This window comes from Lepidochelys kempii, chromosome 7 (genome assembly GCF_965140265.1).
Source record: "Lepidochelys kempii isolate rLepKem1 chromosome 7, rLepKem1.hap2, whole genome shotgun sequence".
Lineage (NCBI taxonomy): Eukaryota > Metazoa > Chordata > Testudines > Cheloniidae > Lepidochelys > Lepidochelys kempii.
The window spans coordinates 119,678,015-119,699,776 of NC_133262.1; the positions used below are offsets into that span (position 1 = coordinate 119,678,015).

Genomic DNA, 21,762 nt, shown 5'->3' on the forward strand with positions numbered 1-21,762 from the left:
TTAGAAATAACAGATCAATCTGATAGCTATTCAATGTGTGATGAGTTTAATTCATAGAATCATAGGTCTCGAAGGGACCTCGAGAGGTCATCTAGTCCAGTCCCTTGCACTCATGGCAGGACTAAGTATTACCTAGTATTATCATTCATATGAATGACAACCGGAATGTGGCCATTCCTTCTTTAATTGAGTCAATCATAATATATGTTTATTGTGTCCTCTCTTATTCATCTTCTTGCCATGTGAAACAATCCCAAATATTTCAATCTCTCCTCATATTAAAATTTTCCAAACCTCTAATCATTCTCATCCCCCTTCTCTGCACCTCTTCTAATTCTGCAAAAACTTTTTAAGGTGGTCACTACTGCACGCAGCATTCCAGAGGAGGGCTAGGGAAGGTCATGCCTGACTAATCTAATTGCCTTTTATGATGAGATTACTGGTTGTATTGGATGTATTGTTTCTTGACTTTAGCAAAGCTTTTGACATGGTCTCCCACAGTATTCTTGTCAGCAAGTTAAGGAAGTATGGGCTGGATGAATGCACTATAAGGTGGGCAGAAAGCTGGCTAGATTGTTGGGCTCAACGGGTAGTGATCAATGGCTCCATGTCTAGTTGGCAGCCGGTGTCAAGTGGAGTGCCCCAGGGGTCGGTCCTGGGGCCGGTTTTGTTCAATATCTTCATAAATGATCTGGAGGATGGTGAAGATTGCACTCTCAGCAAATTTGCAGATGATACTAAACTGGGAGGAGTGGTAGATACGCTGGAGGGGAGGGATAGGATACAGAAGGACCTAGACAAATTGGAGGATTGGGCCAAAAGAAATCTGATGAGGTTCAATAAGGATAAGTGCAGGGTCCTGCACTTAGGATGGAAGAACCCAATGCACCGCTACAGACTAGGGGCCGAATGGCTAGGCAGCAGTTCTGCGGAAAAGGACCTAGGGGTGACAGTGGATGAGAAGCTGGATATGAGTCAGCAGTGTGCCCTTGTTGCCAAGAAGGCCAATGGCCTTTTGGGATGTATAAGTAGGGGCATAGCGAGCAGATCGAGGGACGTGATCGTTCCCCTCTATTCGACATTGGTGAGGCCTCATCTGGAGTACTGTGTCCAGTTTTGGGCCCCACACTACAAGAAGGATGTGGATAAATTGGAGAGAGTCCAGCGAAGGGCAACAAAAATGATTAGGGGTCTAGAACACATGACTTATGAGGAGAGGCTGAGGGAGCTGGGATTGTTTAGTCTGCAGAAGAGAAGAATGAGGGGGGATTTGATAGCTGCTTTCAACTACCTGAAAGGGGGTTCCAAAGAGGATGGCTCTAGACTGTTCTCAATGGTAGCAGATGACAGAACGAGGAGTAATGTTCTCAAGTTGCAGTGGGGGAGGTTTAGATTGGATATTAGGAAAAACTTTTTCACTAAGAGGGTGGTGAAACACTGGAATGCATTACCTAGGGAGGTGGTAGAATCTCCTTCCTTAGAGGTTTTTAAGGTCAGGCTTGACAAAGCCCTGGCTGGGATGATTTAACTGGGAATTGGTTCTGCTTTGAGCAGGGAGTTGGACTAGATGACCTTCTGGGGTCCGTTCCAACCCTGATATTCTATGATTCTATGATTCATTGTAATATTTCCCCATATTATTCTCCTTATTATGCACCCTAACATCTGATTAGCTTTGTTTGGAGGTAAACTGAGCCACACAGCTTAACTCCTGCTGCAGATCTGACCTTGTTAGCCTCATGATGAACTCAGTTAAGCTGGATATACACTGGTGGATATCTAGATAGAAGTACACACTAGCTGACATCTATATCTCCAGATTCATTCTGGGGGTAGAGTGAGATCAGAATCAAAGCCTGTGCACAGATCTCTAATGCAGCTGTTAAAGCTCAACACGGTCTTAAACGGTAATTTGTAAGTTATTTAACGTTCAAAATAATATTAAAAAAATCTGCAAATTAAGTCTAAATGAAATGCAGAGTGAAGTACTTTAAGACACCTCATTTAAAGTGTTGCCAAATATTTTTACTTGGAGTATTTAGTGACTATTAATTTGAGCCCCAAGCACTCCATTTCCATTGGTTGCCAATTTAAGGCAGACATATGCTCACACCACGCAGGGTTCCCCAACACCCATACAAACAGTTCAACATCCCATGCCTTGTTCTAGTGCAGTGGAGAGCTATGGAATGATAAACTCTTATCAGACGTGCTGTAAGCCATAAAGGGACACAAAAGCCTGGGAAGTCTCTAGGCTGCCGAGATAAAAAGCCAATTTAATGCAGGCTCTCTCAGAGGTCTGGTGTACAGTAGATGTTTACCAAAATATGTATGGGTGTCTCCAGTTGCAGACACATAGGTTACTAAGATTCGCTAGTATATTTTCTAGAGGCAGAAGTGCTAATTACATCAAAGGACCTCTACCCCACCCCTGGCATGGAGCTAGTGATCTTCCCAGTTAAACAGTCACCTAGAAAAGCATTTTTTTTCCCAATGGAAGAAGCGATTTTGCATAATTTTTCTGTGGAAAGAAAACAAAAGAACAAAAAGCAAAAATAGAGAGCTCTTGAAGGGCTGAGCCTCTTTCTTTGTTATCCACTCCCATTCCCGCCCCCCCCCCAACATCAGCATCATCTCTGTCAAGACTTGCTTGGATCATCTGGGTCCATCTCTCACCAAATCATTTCTCTGCCATTGCAGGGCTCTCGGGTGCTGCTGCACCTGGGTACCTCCTGTTCTCTGCTTGTGGCACATCATAGTTGAGCCTCCCGAGGGCTGTAGTACTATGGTCTAATTCTGGTTGGTGGCATGGGTGTGAGAGTGGCTGCATGGTGATGAAGGCCTGCATTATGCCGGAGATCAGCCAGATGATCTGGTCATCCCTTTTGGCTTTGAACTCTAAGATCACCACCATCCTCAATGTCTTCATTGCTCAATCCTCTCCCATTCACAAAAACCTGGATCCTGGTCTCCTCCTGGGTGAAACTTTCTCTGCAGCTTCTCTCTCATAGGTTGGCCATTTTCTCACAAACACCCTTGATTTGTCCCCAAGGAATATGATGGGGAGTGGTTGGGCTGTTCCATCCAGCCCCTCGCCTTCTCGGGCAGTTTCCTCCTTCATATTCTCCCCTCCCCATCCACAGAGTGGTCATCCGTCCCCCACCTCCCACAACCTCCTTTCCCTTTGATTCTGCCTTATATCTTCCTCTCTTCCCAAATCCCCCTGCCTTCCTCTCTAGTAACTTTGCCTTCCAAGCTGATCTCCTGTCTGACCCATTAGCTTTCTGCCTCCTTGTTTGACTGTCAAGCCTGGATCAACTCTTCTATTTTCCTCAACGGCCGCTCACTCAACATTGTCTTCACTGGACACTGCTTCTCTGCTCTCGTGATCAAGGCTATGGTTTGCTAACAGGTGCTCCGTGGCATTTTCCAGACAACCATAACAACAATCTGCACCTCCACAGTGGCTTCCATTTGAGGAATTACAATCTGCCCTGTAAGGTGGGTAAGAATCATCATATCAGATAAGGAAGCTAAAGCACTGAGAGATCAGTCAACTTACCCAAGGCCAGGCAGTAAGTCTGTGGCAGTCAGGTATTGTTTCCAGGCCTTTTGACTTCCAGTCCCGTGCCTTACCTCAAAACTATCCTTCCTCCCTCCGGGAAGAAGAAAACATGCCCTATAGCGCAGCATCTACCTAGCCCCAGCCTGCCACGCCACGCCCCACCTCCCCCAGATAGTGTGTCGATGTACCTGAATAAAGACATATTCATCCTGGACAACAAGTGAGTTGGTGTCGATGGAGCGCAAAAATGGTCCGCTTCTGGTAGTCTCCGAGCACTCCTGGATCCGACAGGTTATATAGTGGGCGTCTGTAACAGGAGCATAGGCACACATGAGAAATTCCTGCCCAGGAGCTCGTGGTCCAAAAACTTTATAAGCAGCTCAAAAGAAGGGCACAGAATGGAAATGTCAGCCTAGGCTACGGTATTCTGGATATTAAAGTTAAATGGGTTTGCCATCCTCATCAGATGATCACCTGATTAGGTCAGGAAGGAATTCCACCCCCTATGTAAACCACTGCACCCATTTCTATCCAGGGTCTAAACTCTGTGTACTCCTTATAAACACATCAAAAATTTATTAGGCCCCCAAGGCGTAGAAAAAGATTTCCCACCCGCCCAGACTGCTCTCCTTCTATCCACTACATACGCCTATTCAAACCCACTCCCAAAATCATCCAAGCTCTGGGGAGATAGATGAGCCCTGCAGCATACCCCAAATGTCAGCAGATCTGGCCCATGATGGCCGAGGAAGGAAATCAGTTCCAGGGTCTAGCCTCTCCTATGAAATGTGCTACCACCTTCTGTTCAACCCAGGAAGTCATTAGCCTTAAGCCTCTTGGCTGACCCCAGCTTTTGTGGTATCCCACGGAGAGAGAAAGCCAGCAGCCAATCGGGATCAGATTTGGTCATGACAAATCTTACAAATTCCTCCAGAAGTTAATCGACAGCTAGCGCAGATCACAGAGCTCATGCAAGACATGCCCTTGGCAGGAAGTACCATGGTATTCTACGCCAGCTGGAGTGTCCCAGGAGCTTTAGGACACAGCATCTTGTGCACTGACTGCAGGGGTTGAATGCCAAGATGACAAAGACACGGGAAACTATCGGACAAAACAAAAGGCTGCCACACCTTTTTGGCAAGGACACTTGATACAAAGCGCTACCTGGGCACCTGCGAGTGGCTGGGGGTCTAAGAAGACCCTCATGCTGCTACTCCAAGGAGATCAATTCATTAAGTCCTTTGGGTGACTGTGTCCAAAGAACAAATGTAATTGTGATTTGGGAAGTGCTGATGATTCATTTAATGCTGCATAGTATATGCATATAGAGACAATCCTTCCCCAGAGAGCATACAGTCTAGAAGACATAAGACTAGATCCACAGAAAGGAGTTGTTTTAGGTAAAGGCCCCAAATCTATCTCTCCTCACCCCCGCCCCCGCAAACACACACTTTCACTTCTGTGTACCTCATTGAGTAATCACTTTAGCTCTATTGACTTCAACAGAGCTATCCTGATTAACTAGCTCGGGATCTGTCCAGAGCCTTTAGAAGGCAGCTCTAGGAGAAGGTGGTGGGGCCATCACACTGGGGCCGGAACACCATTCCATGACTTGGGGGCTGCTTCTGAGAAGGCCTGGGAGCAGGAGGAGGACATGAATAAGTATTATAGGGAAGGACCCAGCTCAGCAGGTAGATTAATAACCAGGCACTACGGTGGGGAGAGGGGGGAGAATCCAAAGGAGACTGACCCAAGATGTAGGCAAGTCAATATGGAGCCATGCAGGGCATGGTAGTTATGGACAAGATTCTTAAACTTGTTGCAAGTAGAACTGGGTCAGTCAATTAAGAGAAGGCAACAATGTGGTCTGGTCAGTGGCACTCTGCCTACTTTCTATTACTTCAAAACTATTCATAGACATTAAGCCTCCCAACACCCTCATGATGTGGGTAAGTATATTACATCAGTGTGTCACATGGGGAAACTGAGGCCCGGTCCAAGGTTGCACAGCAGGTCAAGCAGCAGCGCTGGAAATATAGGGCAGGAGGCCACAGTCTCTTCCTCAACAGCAAGACTTCAAAAGGAAAGCTCTTCATAAGCTACCTGTTTTGTCCTACGAACGCTGTGGAGAGCTAAGTTGATGGCCCCTAGCCATTAGTATTCAGGCACAGCCCAGCCAGTGCAATGGAAAAGGAAAAAATCAAGTAATGATTAATGCTGTAGGAAACCTTCCAGGCCACACAAACCATTACTCTGATCCCTTGACAGCTCTGCTCTCGCCCCTGAAGATCACATTTACCAGCTTGCTAAGCTTGGGAGGAACAGGGGAGGGAAAAGAAAGGAACATGAGGTCAAACAAGAAGGGTTTTCATCTTGGACCCAGAAACTGTATTCACATTCCATGATCGAAATGCTTGCTCAAGACAGCGGAAAATGCTGACACGCAGGGATGCTCAAAAAAGCATCACAACTTTGTTGATTGAGGCACTCAGCAATCCAGAGCACACGAGGTGAGGAAAAAACAAACTTGCTAACCTTTCATTGGAGCTGCTGCTGCGAATGGGCCTGCCCGCCAGTAGGGTCAGACCAACGACTCCCTTGAGAGCTGGCTGCATTAATGCAGCACCATGGCTCTCTCAACGACGTGCTGCCCGTAACACGGGTCTGCCCTGCAAAGTGAGTTGGGCAAAGTCATCGCAATTTTGACCAAAGAAGAAATGGAACTCAACAGGTAATTGAAACAAAATGGCTGCATCAGGATACTAGTCAGACGGAGGTTAGCCTTCTCCAGGGTACTGCTATGAGTTGCTGTGCTATTAGTTATGTGCTATTGTGTTGTTATGAGTAGTCTAAAAGAGAAATTGCTGCTGGGACAGAATGAGATTCTTCCTCTGCGGAAGCATGTGGTTGAGAGGAAGGATGGTCTCATGTTGAAGTCACAAGACTGGCAGGCGGGGGTTTTCTTCAAGACTCTGACACAAGGGTACAGAGAAGGGCAATACATGTGATTAGGGGTATGGAACAACTTCCATATGAGGAGAGATTAAACAGACTGGGCCTGTTAGGAGAGAGATAGTTAAGGGAGGTCTACAAAATCATGAAGTGTGGAGAAAGTGAGATTAGGGAAAGTGATTAGGGAAGTGTTATTTACCCTTTCACATAACCACAAGAACCAAGGGTCACCTGATGAAATTAATAGGCAGCAGGTTTAAGACAAACATAAAGAAGCATTTCTTCACACAACACACAGCCAACCTGTGGAAACTCTTGCAATGGGATATTGTGAAGGCCAAAAGTATAACTTGGTTCAAAAAAGAACGAGATAAGTTCATGGAGGATAGATCCATCAATGGCTATTAGCAAAGATGGTCATGGATGCAACCCCGTGCCCCCAGTGTCCCTAAACATCCACCTGCCAGAAGCTGGGGCTGGTCTACAGGGGATGGAGCACTCAGAATTGCCCTGTTCTGTTCATTCCTTCTGAAGCATCTGGCACTAGCCACTGTCGGAACACAGGATACTGGGCTAGATGTACCATTGGTCTGACCCAGTATGGCCGTTCTTATCTTTGTGTCACTTTGGGTAATTCACTTAACCTCTTTTTGCTTCCGTTTCTCAACATGTAAAAAAGTGGCCAAGCAGGGAGACAGATGAGGCTGAATTCTTTAGTAGGATTTGAGATCCTTGGCTAGAAAGTGTCCTAGAAAGGCACAGTGTTCTTTATGTCATGTGTGTCTAAATGGGTGTGTATCAGATAGGACAGAATTTGATTATACACAGTGTCATTGTAGTCGGAGCACTAGAGAGGGTTTTACAAAGCAAGAATTGCACCAGCCATGTAAGTAAACTTGACAGTCAGGTAGCCAGTCAGTGGTGCTGGGACTAGGGGTGCTGCCACGCCCCCTGGCTTTAAATAGGAATAACAATAGGAATAACAAACACCAAATACGTGGTTTCCATCATCAGCACTCCCACAAAAACAATTATTCCAGCACCTCTGCCCCCAGCGACCCTCACCTGCCAGGGACCAAACCTGGAACGCTGGCCTTTACACTGCTTTACCAAAACCCCAGTTGAGGGACAAAATGAAAACAGCACTGGGAGGACACCTGCCATGATGGCACATTTCTTCTTGACAGAGACGTTTTCTGCACCCTCAAGTTTCAAGTACTTGTAGACTTCTCTACAAAATGCCAGGACACTTAAAATGGGAGAAAACAGAGAGTTTCCAAGGAGTGAGGTGAACAAGATGCCATGATTTTGGTTCACACCACGTGAAGCCACTTCACAGCCCTTAAGATTCATTCGGAAAGTCCAGCTGGCTAGAACCCAAAACGGCAAAGGGGAAGCTCAAATAAAACCATAACATTGGGTTAAGCTCCAAATATTGCACATAGGATCTTTTGGCCCTGAAAGCCTGCTTCCAGCCTCAGAATCTGGGCCTCTCCAGAGTCAGCAAAAGGTTTTGCTCTGTGTTTCGATGGAAGATTCTTGGGACCCCACTAATGTTTCTATTAAACTTAGCTAATTGTGTTTCCATGCTCAAGCCCAAGACTGGACGGGTTTTGCAAGGTTCCAGGTTCTATAGTACAGCTCTACTGAAAGCATCTGGCAGGAAGGAAAGGAGCCCCTGGGAAATGAAAGGGAGAATATAAAGCAGCATTGCCTACAAAAGATGAAAAATGGGCCCTGAAGGTAGCAGAAATTCCTCTATTAGAGGTTCGTTCTGGGAAGCGTCGCTAAAGACTTTAGAGTAACAGGCTCTAGCATGGGTTTTGGGCAGAGGTATTTCAAGAGAATTTCAAGGTGGCGGAGACTACAATGCTGGTTCTGAGCAGTTGCACCGGGAATTTAAGTGCAATGGGAACCGCATGGTTAGTTCCGGGCAGTGCCGCTGATAAATAAACTGTAACAGAAACTACAACACTCACTCCAGGCCCAGCATGGAGAATTTCATCGTAATAAAGCATGTCGCGCTACATTTCCACTCCAGCAATGTGCATTCATCGCAAGTGCGCGTCCCTCCTGTCTAGACCCGGAAAACTAGCTCTAGCCGCATTAGGAGCTCCCTTCTGCTCTCTGCTCCCTTTGCGCTAGTCTCTTTCTTTTGTTTCTGGGTTTCCCACAGGAGCCTCCACTCTACTCCCCATGGCTACTTCACCCGCTCTCGTCTCTTGCTAGACTCCTTACTCCAGGGCAGGATCTCAGGGCTTATTCTCCCGCTGGACTTCTGTCATAAATATAAAGGGAAGGGTAACCACCTTTCTGTATACAGTGCTATAAAATCCCTCCTGGCCAGAGGCAAAACCCTTTCACCTGTAAAGGGTTAAGAAGCTAAGGTAACCTTGCTGGCACCTGACCCAAAATGACCAATGAGAAGACAAGATACTTTCAGATCTGGAGGGGGGAAAAAGGTTTTTTCTGTCTGTGTGATACCTTTGCCAGGAACAGATCAAGGATGCAAGCCCTCCAACTCCTGTAAAGTTAGTAAGTAATCCAACTAGAAAATATATTAGATTTTCTTTGTTTTGGCTTGTGAAATTCACTGTGCTGGAGGAAATGTGTATTACTGTTTTTGTGTCTTTTGTAACTTAAGGTTTTGCCTAGAGGGATTCTCTATGTTTTGAATCTGACTGCCTGTAAGATTATCTTCCATTCTGATCTTACAGAGTTGTTCTCTTATCTTTTTTTGTTCTTCTAATAAAGTTCTGTTTTTTAAGAATCTGATTGGGTTTTTTGGGTCTTAAAAATCCAAGGCTGGTTTGTGCTCATCTTGTTTATTCTCAATCCTCCCCAGGAAAGGGGGTGTAAGGGCATGGGGGGATATTTTGGGGAAATAGGAACTCCAAGTGGTCCTTTCTCTGTTCTTTGCCTAAATCACTTCGTGGTGGCAGCATACTGTTTAAGGACAAGATGAAATTTGTGCCTTGGGAAAGTTTTTAACCTAAGCTGGCAAAAATAAGCTTGGGGGTCTTTCATGCAGGTCCCCACGTCTGTACCCTAGAGTTCAGAGTGGGGAGGGAACCTTGACAACTTCCTTCTTCTCCTTGATAATCTACGTTATCCCAGGAAGTGACTGCCGCCCCCTTTCGGCTTTCCGTCTCCTGGCTTTATAGTGCTTTCCCAGCCCTTCCCCAGCTGGGCTTCACTGTTAATGAACCCTGGCCCTCTTGCTCACAGGTGATGCCTGGTAATCTAAGTGGCCTCTCAGGCCCTCACTAACTTTAGCAGGGCTGGAGTGGCACACACCCTCCTGCTCAAGACTGTCCCCCATGTGGGCATGGATGCCTTCCGCCCTGGAGTTGCTGGAGCTGGGCCTTCTCCAGGCTACCCAGCAGGAGCACCAGTCGGCCCTTTTCTTCTATACCATCCCGGTTCTTCTCCCCCAGGAACTCTTGGTCCTCTGCAGCTGCTCACAAGCCCAGCTCTGCAGCTACTTAGCATCTCCTGTATTATTTTTGCTTGCTCCAGCAAATCCCACAGCGCCCTTCCCGTCATGGTCTGTGTTCCTGTCGGGGACTATTTCCTTTCTGGGTTTGTCCCTGTTTCTCTCTGGTTCTTCTCCCTGCCAATCTTTTAACTCTGTGCAACCCCCTACCAAGTGCATGGATTCAATGTCTGCAACGTTCACAGTCACCACCACTTCTACTTTGCCTGCCTCCTGCATACTCCAGATACAGGACACACTCGCCTTTTTTTCTACATTACTGGGGCCGACGCCTTCCTTTTTGCTACCCTACAATTTCCTGAGAGGGCAGTGCCTTTTTATATGGTCAGCTTCTCAGCACCCAAAACAAATCCTCATCCTTGCCTTGTCAGTAGGCCATGCTTCTGCATCTTTCTGTCGAGCCCCTCCTCTCCTGGGATAACCTTCTCCTCACAGTTCATATAAGGGTTTGCTCTTCTTATGTGCCCTTGTCGGCCACAGGCAAAACATACCCCAGGTTGTGCCTCTGGTCTCCTGGCCCCGGTATACCTTTCCCTTCCCTGCTTCCTCTGACCCCTAGTGGTTTCCTTTCTCAGGATTTCTATAAGCTACCTCTGTTACCACACCAAGGTCACCAGCTGCCTTCTCAGTTCAGCTTGCTCCTCCTTCTGCGTTGGTTGGGTCTCCCAAAGTTGCTGGAGGACTGCCTCCACAGCCCCTGGAGCTCCCAAGGGAACTCGGGTAACCACGTCTGCCCCTCCATATGCCAGCTTGGGAGTATAGACCTGAAGGGTTCCACGCACTGTGGTTCCATTTTCTTACCTGAACGACCCCATCTTCCCCTTGTGTCTAGGGGGGATAGTCTGTCTGCATTTCCCCGCCAATTGTAACAGGTTCCCCACTCACTGCTAGTGTGTCTCCTTGTGTCTAGATCTGGGTGGTATTGCATGTCGTCATCGTCCCCATTCCCCTCCCTCCCCCCCGCAGGTGTCTCTTTTCTGGTAACTTGCCTGTTTCTGGGTTTACCACAGAAGCCTACTCTATTCCCCATGGCGACTTCCCCCCTGCCTAGACTCCTTACTCCAGGGCACAATCTCAGGGCTTACTCTCCCCCTGGACTTCCTCTTTGTCCCTGACAACTGCCCTCACCCCAGGGAACGACTGTCGCCTCCTTCTCCTGAAGCCCTCTTATCGTTTTCAGCCTCCTGGCTTTATAGTGTTGGCCTTCCCCAGCTGGGCTTCACTCTTAATGAACCTGGCCCTCGCTCTTGCAGTTGATGCCAGGTAACCTAATTGGCCTCTCAGGCCCTCGTTAACCCTATCAGGGCTGGTGTGCAGTGCACACCCCAACACAGGTGGATAAAAACAACCTTCGAAGGTACATCTAGTCACCACAGATGGTAACATCCCAGCGTGCATGGCACGACTCTCTGCAGATCTTTTCTGCACCGAGCATGGGAAGAGCAATGGGAATGGTGGTATTTTTAGAAGCCCTTTACCACAGTACAGTCACCCACACAGTCGGTTGGATATTCTTATCCCCACACACACTGGGTAATTTGCTGATGATAAGTCACAAAAAAGAAGGAAGGGAAGGGGGAAAGCTCAAGTGTTGACATGACAACCAGCTTTCTGCCTACTGGGAAATGTGTCATTTTGAGTGTGTTACACTAGTAATCAAATTTATACAAAGAAGGGCACCTGCTTAACATTCACAGAAAGGTAGGGTTTTTTTCCCCCTCTGCCTATGTTCCATTTTGTTTCTTATTTAGTTTTTATTTAACACAATGAAGTGCATGAAATAAAACAAATCTTCAAATCTGACAGATGCTGGATACAATAATGAGCTCGTCTCCCTTCCTGGGGCAGACATTCTATCCCATGGCCTGACAGGAAATGAAAAGATAATTTACTAAATATTGAGGATTAAACATGACTGGCTATACTAAGAAATAGCCCCATTCAAGCAGGAGGTAAAATGATGACATTCACTGCAATAAGGCCGGAAAGACATATTTCACAATGCAAAAGGATCAGATTAAAGACACACCTGAACCAAAAGCTCAGATCTGAACGTGCTCAGACTTTGGGGAAGTCCAGTATCCAAGAACTCCAAGGCCAGATGGGACCGTTATAATGGTGTAGGCTAACCTCCTGCCTACCACAGGCCAAAGAGTCTGGGAGCAGGACTCCAACCTGGGTGTCCCACCTAGCAGGGCAGAGCACGAACCACTAAGCTGTTGGGCGAAAGGAGGAGTCTGGAGCTATCTGAGGATGGTTTTGACCCTCTGATCTCTGGGTTTGGGGCCTTGCACATGCCTGCTTCACTCACCCCTCTATTTCTGGGGATATTTGCAGACTGGGCTCACCTCTGTATCAGAAAGTGCATGAAATGTAAATACAGTGGGACAGGGTTGGTGGAAGGTCAAACTGTAAACCTCCCATGGGATTTGGGGGTGAAAGGGTTCAAAAGGTTTCCAGCAGCTTCGGGGCTCAGCGAGTCTCATCTCTAGTCTGAAAGAATACCTCTCCACACTGACTCCATGTTGCTAGAAGACCTCTCCATGCAACTGGTTCTCAACCCTCACCTCAAGGCAAAGTTAGGAGGCTTTCTGGGGACAGGCAGGGAGGAAGGCAGCCTGGAGAGGGCCAGCCCTCTTGTCAGGGAGAAGGAAGGATCGGAAGTTAATGGAAGGTTTGAATGGCTTGGGGCAGGTTTGCCACACTCTGGTCTGACACTGTCCTAATTCTTTCTGCGTGCTTGCAGTAGGTGCTTTCATTGCAACCCGAGAGAGGAGGAGAACTGGCACAGACCACAGATGTGGGTCCCGTTCTGCAAAATCTGGCTCTGGACTTTGTCTAAGGGTATGTCTATACTGCAAACTCGGGGTATGATTGCAGCTCGTGTAGATAGACCTGAGCTGGCTTTAATCCTGCTAGCTCAGGTCCCAGAGCAGTGCAGACATGGCAACCGGGACTGGACAAGCTCACCTGGAACCCTGGATAATCATTCGTGGCACTAGTTCACACTGAAACCGACGCTGCTGCAGCACCCGAGCTACCTCTATTCAAGTTAGCCCATGCTGCAATCACACCCCACACCGGCACTGCAGACATCCCCTTAGTCTCGGCTGCTGTGGTTTGCATCGAGGCTTATCTCTACCCATTCATTTTAAAACTAGGTTAATAAACAGGCTTGTTCTAGGGCTGCGACAAGAGCCAGAAAGGACAGCTGAGACACTGACCCCTTTCTTGTCCTGGAGGTAGGATATACACAAATCTCAGGAGATTTCCAGTCCAGTTTTGCAAAGCCAAGAGGCTAGGAGACATTTGGATACACATACGGGTGCTTGTGCTCAAGCTATATCACAGAACCTTTAAGATTCGGCGGTCATTAGTTGTGATGTGCTTGTGTTAACAGGAGGTTAACTCCTGGGGTCCGGTTTCGTTACATCATTGCTCGAGGTGACACATCTCACTACAAATGGGACACAAGAACTGCAGCTGCAAATAACATTGCAAAAAAAGGTTTCACCCAGCCCCAACTGGAAGACTGAGCCAATCAAGGATTTGGGCAAAATGTTTCACCCAGCCCCAACTGGAAGACTGAGCCAATCAAGGATTTGGGCAAAATGTTTCACCCAGCCCCAACTGGAAGACTGAGCCAATCAAGGATTTGGGCTGCCTTAAAATGTGCATGGCCTTTATAATGCACTACACTGCTACTTTCTCAGTTCATTTGTCTGTGAAGCAACGTGGACACCTAGTGGCTTGGAGGGATTGTGACAGCCTTGCATTTTCTATTTTCATTGCCTTGTGAAAAAATTCTCCTACCAACTTTCCTTACTTAGGATTCCAGGGGACCCATGCACCTTATGGGTACAGGATAGCAGGACTCCTTGTAAATGCCTGCTAAGCATATGTAGCATCTTACAATGGAGGATCTCAAAGCACTTTACAGACATTAATTAATATGGCTTCACAATACACTTGGGAAGTGGGTAGGTTTTCACCCCATTTGACAGATGGAAAGATAGGTACAGAGAAGTGAAGCGATTTTCCCTGAGCCAGTGGCAGAGCTAGGGAAGGAGTCCTGCCTCACTGCTCCTTGCGCTAACAGCCTAGAAGATGCGTAGAGGCTTGCAGGGGAAATAAACAGGAGGAGATAAACTGAAGATCTTTCTCCAGTAGGTGGGTCCCCCTCGGATGGGAGGGATGATCAATTGAACCTGTCAATGCACAGAAAGCTGAATAGGTCAGACCCACGTGGCAGGTGAACATCAGTCATGAGAGATACTTGACATCAAGACTCCTAGTGACTTCCACTGCAAACCAAAGGGAAAAGGGAGGAAAAGATTCAGTCTCTCCCCTGCGAGAATATGAAGTGAGAAAGAAAGCAGAGTTCTTCTCAAAAGGCCCCAGAGCCCCCTTTGATAGCTTTAGTTAGATATCCTGAGGGCTCTGTTCAGAGACTTTCGTGAACCCAGTTTATCCCCAGGCCTGACACATTTTGGAAAAGCCTCACCAGCACCTTACTGTCTGCATCTGTCTCAGGATCCCACCCATGCCAAACACTGTCTGCACCTTATTGGAAGGCAGCAGAATTGCTGCACTAAAGAAGATATTACCAGTCTAAAGCCAACCCACGAGAAAGGGGAGCCCACAGGGGCAGCACTGAACAGTCTGTGCGGGGTCTACGAAGTGCCACCATGCATTGTACTCCTGCAGCTGGTTAGAAAACCTTATGCTATTGGGACAGGTAACTGGTCCCTGCTTTTTTGAATGTAGGCAATGTACCCACAATGCATTTCTCCAGCAGGGCCCCATTGGCTCAGCAGGGCCATTGCCAGAATAATGGGCCAGGCCCTGCATAGCAGCACCAGGAGCCAGACCCTCTCTCTATATATGCCTCTGCTCAGGGGATAACTAGCATCCCAGTGGAGATCTGAGTCCCTGCTCCCTCAGAGACTGAGCACTTGGTGAGGGAAGAGAGGGGTTTGGGGAGGTCAAGGATATGGCTCTCCCTAGGAGACAGAAGAATTGGCTGGACACAGAGGGAAGTATACTGCAGCCTCTTCAAGGCTGGTGCAGCAGCCCTGCCATTGTGTGCTGCCCGGTTGCCTCACTCGTGTTAATACACCCAGAATGATATTAGCCTTTTTTGCAACCATATCATTGTAACAGGGTTCTCACTCCCTGCTAGTGCCCCGCCTCGTGTCTAGGTCTGACACCGTAGCTCTCGCTGCATCGGGTGCCCCTTGCTGCCTATTGCTTGCTCTGTGATAGTCTTTCTTCTGGCCAGGCCACCATTTAGTCCCACTGGACAAGCTCTCTGTATGCGGTCTCAGGCAATTTTCAGTTCCAACTCCAGGTCCTGTGCCACCTTGCCAGTGGCTACTACGGGAACCCAGCCCCACCTGCTACTCCAGGTTTCAGCCCAGGGACCCTATGGCTAGCAACCTAGGTCTGCTCAGTCTCAGACCCTGTTGCTGTTTCTCTGAGCTCCTTACTACCACATCCCTCTATCTCCTTGCCTATTTCTGGGTTTTACCACGGGAGCATCCTCTGCTGTGTAGCTCCCAGTAGCTCCCTGTGGCTACTTCACCCCTCTCAACCTCTTGTAAGACTCCCTAGCTCAGGGCAGGACCCCAGGGCCTATCTCCCCTTAGCTTTCCTCCTTGTCCCCACCAGCGCTCTTTTTCTCTAGGAACTGACTGCAGACCCGCTCCCTGCAGCCTCTTCCTGCTCTCACTTCCTGGCTTATACTCCTACCCCAATTCTTCCCCCAGCTGGGTTTCATCTGCCATTAGTATTTACCAATCTCTGACTTCCCTCCAGGTGCCACATATAAGGTTAATTGGCCCCTTCTGGCCCACATGAACCTGGTCAGGGCTTGTGTGGAGTGGACACCCCATCACAATCCCATTGTTGACTCCTAGTCAGTTTGTGATCACCCATAACCCCCAGACCCTCTTCAGCAGTGCTGCCGCCCCACCTTACTCCCCATTTTGTAGATGTGCGTTCGATTCTCCCTCCCTATGTGTAGTACTTTGCACTTGTCTTTATTGAATTCAACCTTGCTAAGCAATTCTCCAATTTGCCAAAGCCGCTCTGAATTCTAATCCTGTCTCCAAAGTGCTAACAAACCCCGTCCAATTTAATGTCATTGGCAAATCTCATGCCCATACTCTCCACTCCATTAACCAAATCATGAATGAAAATACTGAATGGCACTGGACCCAGGACAGACCCCTGCCGGATCCCAGTAAATACACCCCTCCCCCCCGTTTAACAGCAAACCATTGACAACTACTCTCTGAGCAGGGTCTTTCAACCCCATTTGCACCCACCTCACAGTAATTTCATCTATCCCACAGTTTCCTAGTTCACTTATGAGAATGTCATGTGGGACTGTGTTAAAAGCCTGAGTAAAATCAAGATGATTATATCAAGTCCACTTCTCCCCCCTACCCACTAGACCAGTAGTTGTGTCAAAGAAGAAAATTAGAGTGCTTTGGCATGATTTGTTCTTGACAAATCCACTCTGGCTCTTATTTATAATCCTATGATCCTCGAGGGGCTTACAAATTGATTGTTTAATAATTTGTTCCAGTATCTTTCCTGGTACAAAGTTAGAAGGGCTGGTCTGTAATTCCCTGGGTCCTCTTTGTTCCCTCTTTTTTAAGGATCGGTACCATGTTTGCCCTTCCCCAGTTCTCTGCAACCTCACCCATCCTCCATGAGTTCTCAAAGATCATTGCTAACAGGTCAGAGGTTGCTTCAGCTTGTTCCATACCTGCCCTAGAATGAATTTCGTCAGGCCCTGATTTCATCAAGGAGTCGGTCTAGCAGAACTGGGGTGCTATACACAGAAGTACAGCAAGGAGGTCTCACCGAAACTCATCCCCCCCACCCTGCTTCAGTTCCTTGGGGCAGGGACTGCCTTTTCATTCTGTATTTGTACAGCGCCTAGTGCAAAGAGATCCCAATCCTGGACTTGGACACCTGGGTACTATGGTAATACACGTAACATCTCCTATGGGTTTGTCTCTCAGAAGAGGATCCCTGAACCACTCCGCATCTACAAGAAGCTCTACAAAGGTCTCCTTAGAGAAAGTGTTCTTGCACGGTGCTCTAGAGATGGAAAGGCTTGGAATCAACCAGGCCTATCATTCACAGAACCTCATGAACATTTACAGAGACTGAACACGGTGATAGACAGTCCTTGTGTCATAGGTCTGACACTTTACATAGACAAGAGAGACAAAAGGTGGGAGCGGAAACAGCAGGAAGATGTCTTGACCCAGGTCACACAGCAGATCAGTGGCAGAGTCACAGACAGACCCTAGATCTCTCATCTCCATCATAACACCATCCTCGGCAGATGTCCCGTGTCTCATTTCCATGGGAAGAATGCAGGAGATCTTAGCCACGTTCCTAGAACCACTCCCGTCCACATTACACATTTAACCAGGCTGTAGCTGGGTCAGGACACAACTGTATTTTCACTCACTCGGTTGCGGCTCTAGCATTAGATCGGCACCTGGTGCATATCAGTGTATCCCCACTGTCTTCACAGAAGGGAACACGGGAATCACCTAACCTGCCTTCTGCATCATGCTGGATGGGGAATGTCACCCAGACATTCCAGGATAAGTGGCGCTAAGCCAGCTCACACCAACAGAGGCTCTGCCATGTAGTCTAGATGGGGATTGTATTGTTTCCCTGGAGTGCAATTGCTGGGAAGTCCATGGCTATTAAACACACAAGCTAACATTAAAAATCACACTTACAGCAACACAGCCGCCTTTGTAATGGGCTCCGCTGGGGGAGAACACGGCTTAGGTAGCCTTACGCACCATCCCCCATTGGGACCCAAGAGAAGAACTCCCATCATAATCCATTCTCTCCTGATAACGCCTGCAGTTCTTGGGGACTACTGTTTGCCATGACCCCATTTTGCTGGCTCTGCTGTTCAAGCCTGTCTCGCTGGAGAGTATTCAATACCATCGATGGCCAAGCTCAAAATGCTGAATTTCTACATTACATATAAAGCAAGAAAGCAAGACGTGGAGGAAGATCACTGTCTACAGCGCAACAGAGACATGAGGACACCTACTTCCCCAACACGCGGTGTCCGAATCGCTGGGGAAGCAAGCTTAGAGTGAGTTTGAATCCATGCTCCATTAGCAGTTTGATTCCCCACACAAACACACTTCTATCTGTGTGTGCAATAGAAAATGCACGAAAGAGAGAACCTGGCTGCTTCACCAGCTTGCTGCCCCCTTTTACTGTATTGTTGATGTGGAGCTTTTATTGCCTGGTGATTTTTTCAGAAGGGGATGGTACCGATCTCCTTGCTGAAGGGCAGAGCGACGCCGACGGGAAGTTTCAGAAGAAGTGTCACTTTAAGGAAATCACAGTGGATTTAAACAGCATGAGACCTGTAGTGTAGCACATTCAAATGTAAGAGGGTCTGCATCCAACAAAATGTAACTCCCGTTCCCCCTGAAAAAACCTGCCCAAATCAACCACTTCCAAAGGAACCCTCTCTGAGTGGACCTTGGGGGCTCAATTCCCCATCCACCACCCCACAGTAACTGCTGCAAAAGGTGTGTGTTGTCCCCACGTGCCCCCTTGTGGCCTGGAGCACTGCTGGTCTGTCCATCTTAATTTCTCCATGTGGGGTGTCAGTAAGTTGACTGTAAAAGGATCTGGACCAGAGGAAGCCAAAACCAAACTAACAAAAAGTCTGTCCCCTTTAGCAAAGTGTTGGGAAAGGCACAAGGTAACAAGAGTTCATGAAGCCATCACTCAGGACTCTGTTTCAGGGCTCCCAGACTTAAAGTCCACAAACCAAGTCTCGAAGCATGGTCAGGCTAGTCTCTGGAGCCTGAGATAGCCCATTACAGCCTACACAGCGTCTAGTCCCCCATCCAGCTTCCTGCTCCAGTTTAAATATGCCAGCCCTAGGGCACCGCATGGAGCCTCTTTGATTATACCCAAGCTGTTTCACTTGTGAGCTCCTGGCTGTCCCAAAAAGGGGTAGTACACTCCTTCCTATGCAGTCTGCCTTTCTAATCCCTCCCCCGCCAAAGGGACACAGCATTCTATTTGTTGCATAGCATTGCACTGAGCTGTTAAGCAGCTGCCAAGCTCCACCCCAGAGGTGGTTGCATTGCAGCACTGTGATTCCTGGACATGATTTGTAAAGCCTCTGGGAGATCCTTACGAAAGAAAAATGCTATGGAAATGTAACTTTACTTGTTTGCAATACAGCCTCTCCAGCTGGTTAGCAACTAATTATGCACGAATCCAGTCCACTCCAGAAGCGGCTGGATGCATTTCAGCGACGGAGGTAAGTGATTATTGTTTTCCTCTTTAAGTCAGAGTGCCAGGACTGCAGCTGCTGAGGCTTGCAAGGAAGTGCCCGTCACCATGTGCTGCACAAACAGAAAAGAGCCACTGAGTGAGAGTGTGTTTTGGTGGGGGGAAGGGTTCCTTTGTGAATGTATATGGGGATCCAGTTCTCAGAGACAAGTAGGATTATAAGCAATTTGTAACATGTTGTTATCCATTATGAGCCAGATTTACCGACACAGTCCAGCTGCTTTGTGCCACTCTGCAGATGCAAAGAAGCCATCCAGCATGATGCTGGTGAATTTTCCCCTATGTTATTCATGGAACGTAATTGATAATGACACTTATTATCAGCAGTGGGCTCAAGCACTCACGTCCATCAGCTGTCCGGGCTTCCATGTGCACAAGGTCAGGCTCCTTATCCAAACCCATTACGGACCTGGGGAAGAGAAGGAAAGAGAAGGCGACCAGTGAGATTAAAAGCTGTGACTGCATGTGAAGAGGGCCGGTAATGCCAAAGCAGCTGCCATTGCCCCCATTATAACAGGCCGCCTTGGAGCACAAGTAGATTGAACACATGAAGACTCCGCATAAGCAGCAAGCTGCAGGAACCATGTCGAGTCTGTCTGCATAGGAGCTGGAAGGCACAGTTCCCAGCTCACTGAGACTCACATGAGCGAACCCGCAAAAAACAGAAGTGTAGCAGAGATGGCACAAGTGTTGGGAGGAGCTAGCTGTCCCAAGGATGATCCCATCGAGACTCTGGGTACATACTCAGGTGGCGAGCCCTGCCTGCCGCTCGCACCACCATGGCTACACATCTGGTTTTAGCACACTAGCTCGATCACCCTGAGCTGGAAATTACACCAGCCAGCTCCAGTGCAGACATTCCCTTAGAGTCTAAGACAAGGGTGATCATCTCTCATCCTTTGGAGTGCGCACTGATCACCACAAAAGTCAGAGAGGACCTTCCTCTGGAGTGCAAAGCACTCACAATTGGTTACGTGCCTCAGGGTTTTCTTGCCTTCATCTGAGGCAGAAGGATGCTGGCTACTGCTGGAGGCCAGGGCACCCACCTGCATGGACCTTCATTCTGACCCATTATATCAAAGCCTACACTTCACACAGGGATGGGCCCAAGATGGCCACAGCCTCCTGCAGCTCCCATTAGCCGGGAATGGCGAACCACAGCCACTGGGACCTGCAGGCGGCCGTGTAAATGTAAAGAACTGTCTGGCGGCCCGCATGCGGCCCATGGGCAACAGGTTGCCCACCACTGCTGTAAACCCTGCATATGATGGAAACCACTTCAAGCCAGGGGTTATGGCAGCACCCCCAGTTCCAGCACCTATGAACTCACATATTCCCACAGTTGGTTAGATGCTGATCAGTGCTGGTGGTGCAGAAGCAATTATGTTATAAGACCTAATATGGAGCTGCAATAGATGAATTTGTCATTGTTTGTAAACAAAAGCAGCCATGTCAATTTCAGCTCCATTCAGAACATGTGGTCTTGAGGCAAACTATATATATATATATATATATATAAGCAGAGTCAGGATGAGCTCCACCCTGACATCTGGTGGTGAGTTGTGGCAAGTTGTGGAAAAGAACTTTAGGGGCTGATCTCATTTGCATAGGCACACCCACCCCGCCTATCATGAGCCCATAGCTGCCCAAATGGTCACTTTGGTTGTTGTGGGATCCCCAGTGTCTCTGTTATTGGGGAAGGAAGAATAAATTGTTATTACCCTGATTATGGGAATCAAGGACAGTGGAATTGTACTTGGCCTTTTGTTATGATGGAGGGACTCTCCATCAACTAAGTAGCACTCGCTAGGCAAGGGACATGGGTTCCAAAACTCACTGAATGGACAGAGAGTGGGTACAGGTATTAGTATCTGGGGGTATGGACCTCCTAGTGAGGGCCTTACATGCTAATTGCACTGTCTCCTCTCTCCACTGTGGAATATCAGAGCTAATTTTTATTCCATGGGCCAATAGTGCACCAGCACTGAGGTTCCCCTACTATAAGCTGAAATCACAAAACAGTTAAACTTACAAAGAGCTGAAATCACTGAGTGTTGTGTTAAGTAGTGGGGGGAGCCTGAAAATATATTGAGGAGCAGTTTGCGGGATGCCTGGAGCAGCTCATGGGGGCAGCTGGCAGAATGGAGTGATTCGTGGGACGGCTGGTGGAGCGGACCAGAGCCCCATGGAGAGGTGGGGCACTTGGCTTTGGACCATGTAAGGAGCCCCTTAACCCCCCCTCCCCCCGCCATCTCCACCCAGGTTGGGAGGTAAAACTCTGCAGATAAACTTTCGAACTCTGGTGCTGCACTGACCAGGGACAGAGGCTTTTGGGTTGTTGGACTTGTGGGACGTTGGGTGACTTTGGGTTGCTGGACTC

The 21,762-nt window shown here is 48.0% G+C and overlaps 1 protein-coding gene across 1 annotated transcript in view; it reads right to left on the reverse strand.

The window, feature by feature from the left end:
- SORCS3 (sortilin related VPS10 domain containing receptor 3) overlaps positions 1-21,762 on the reverse strand; it is a 481,141-nt gene that overhangs the window by 111,668 nt on the left and 347,711 nt on the right. The window contains exons 6-7 of the mRNA XM_073354429.1: positions 19,727-19,791; positions 3,754-3,872 (exon numbers count right to left, since the gene is read on the reverse strand). Coding sequence (XP_073210530.1) covers positions 3,754-3,872; positions 19,727-19,791 — 184 coding nt within the window. The remainder of the gene's footprint in view (positions 1-3,753; positions 3,873-19,726; positions 19,792-21,762) is intronic.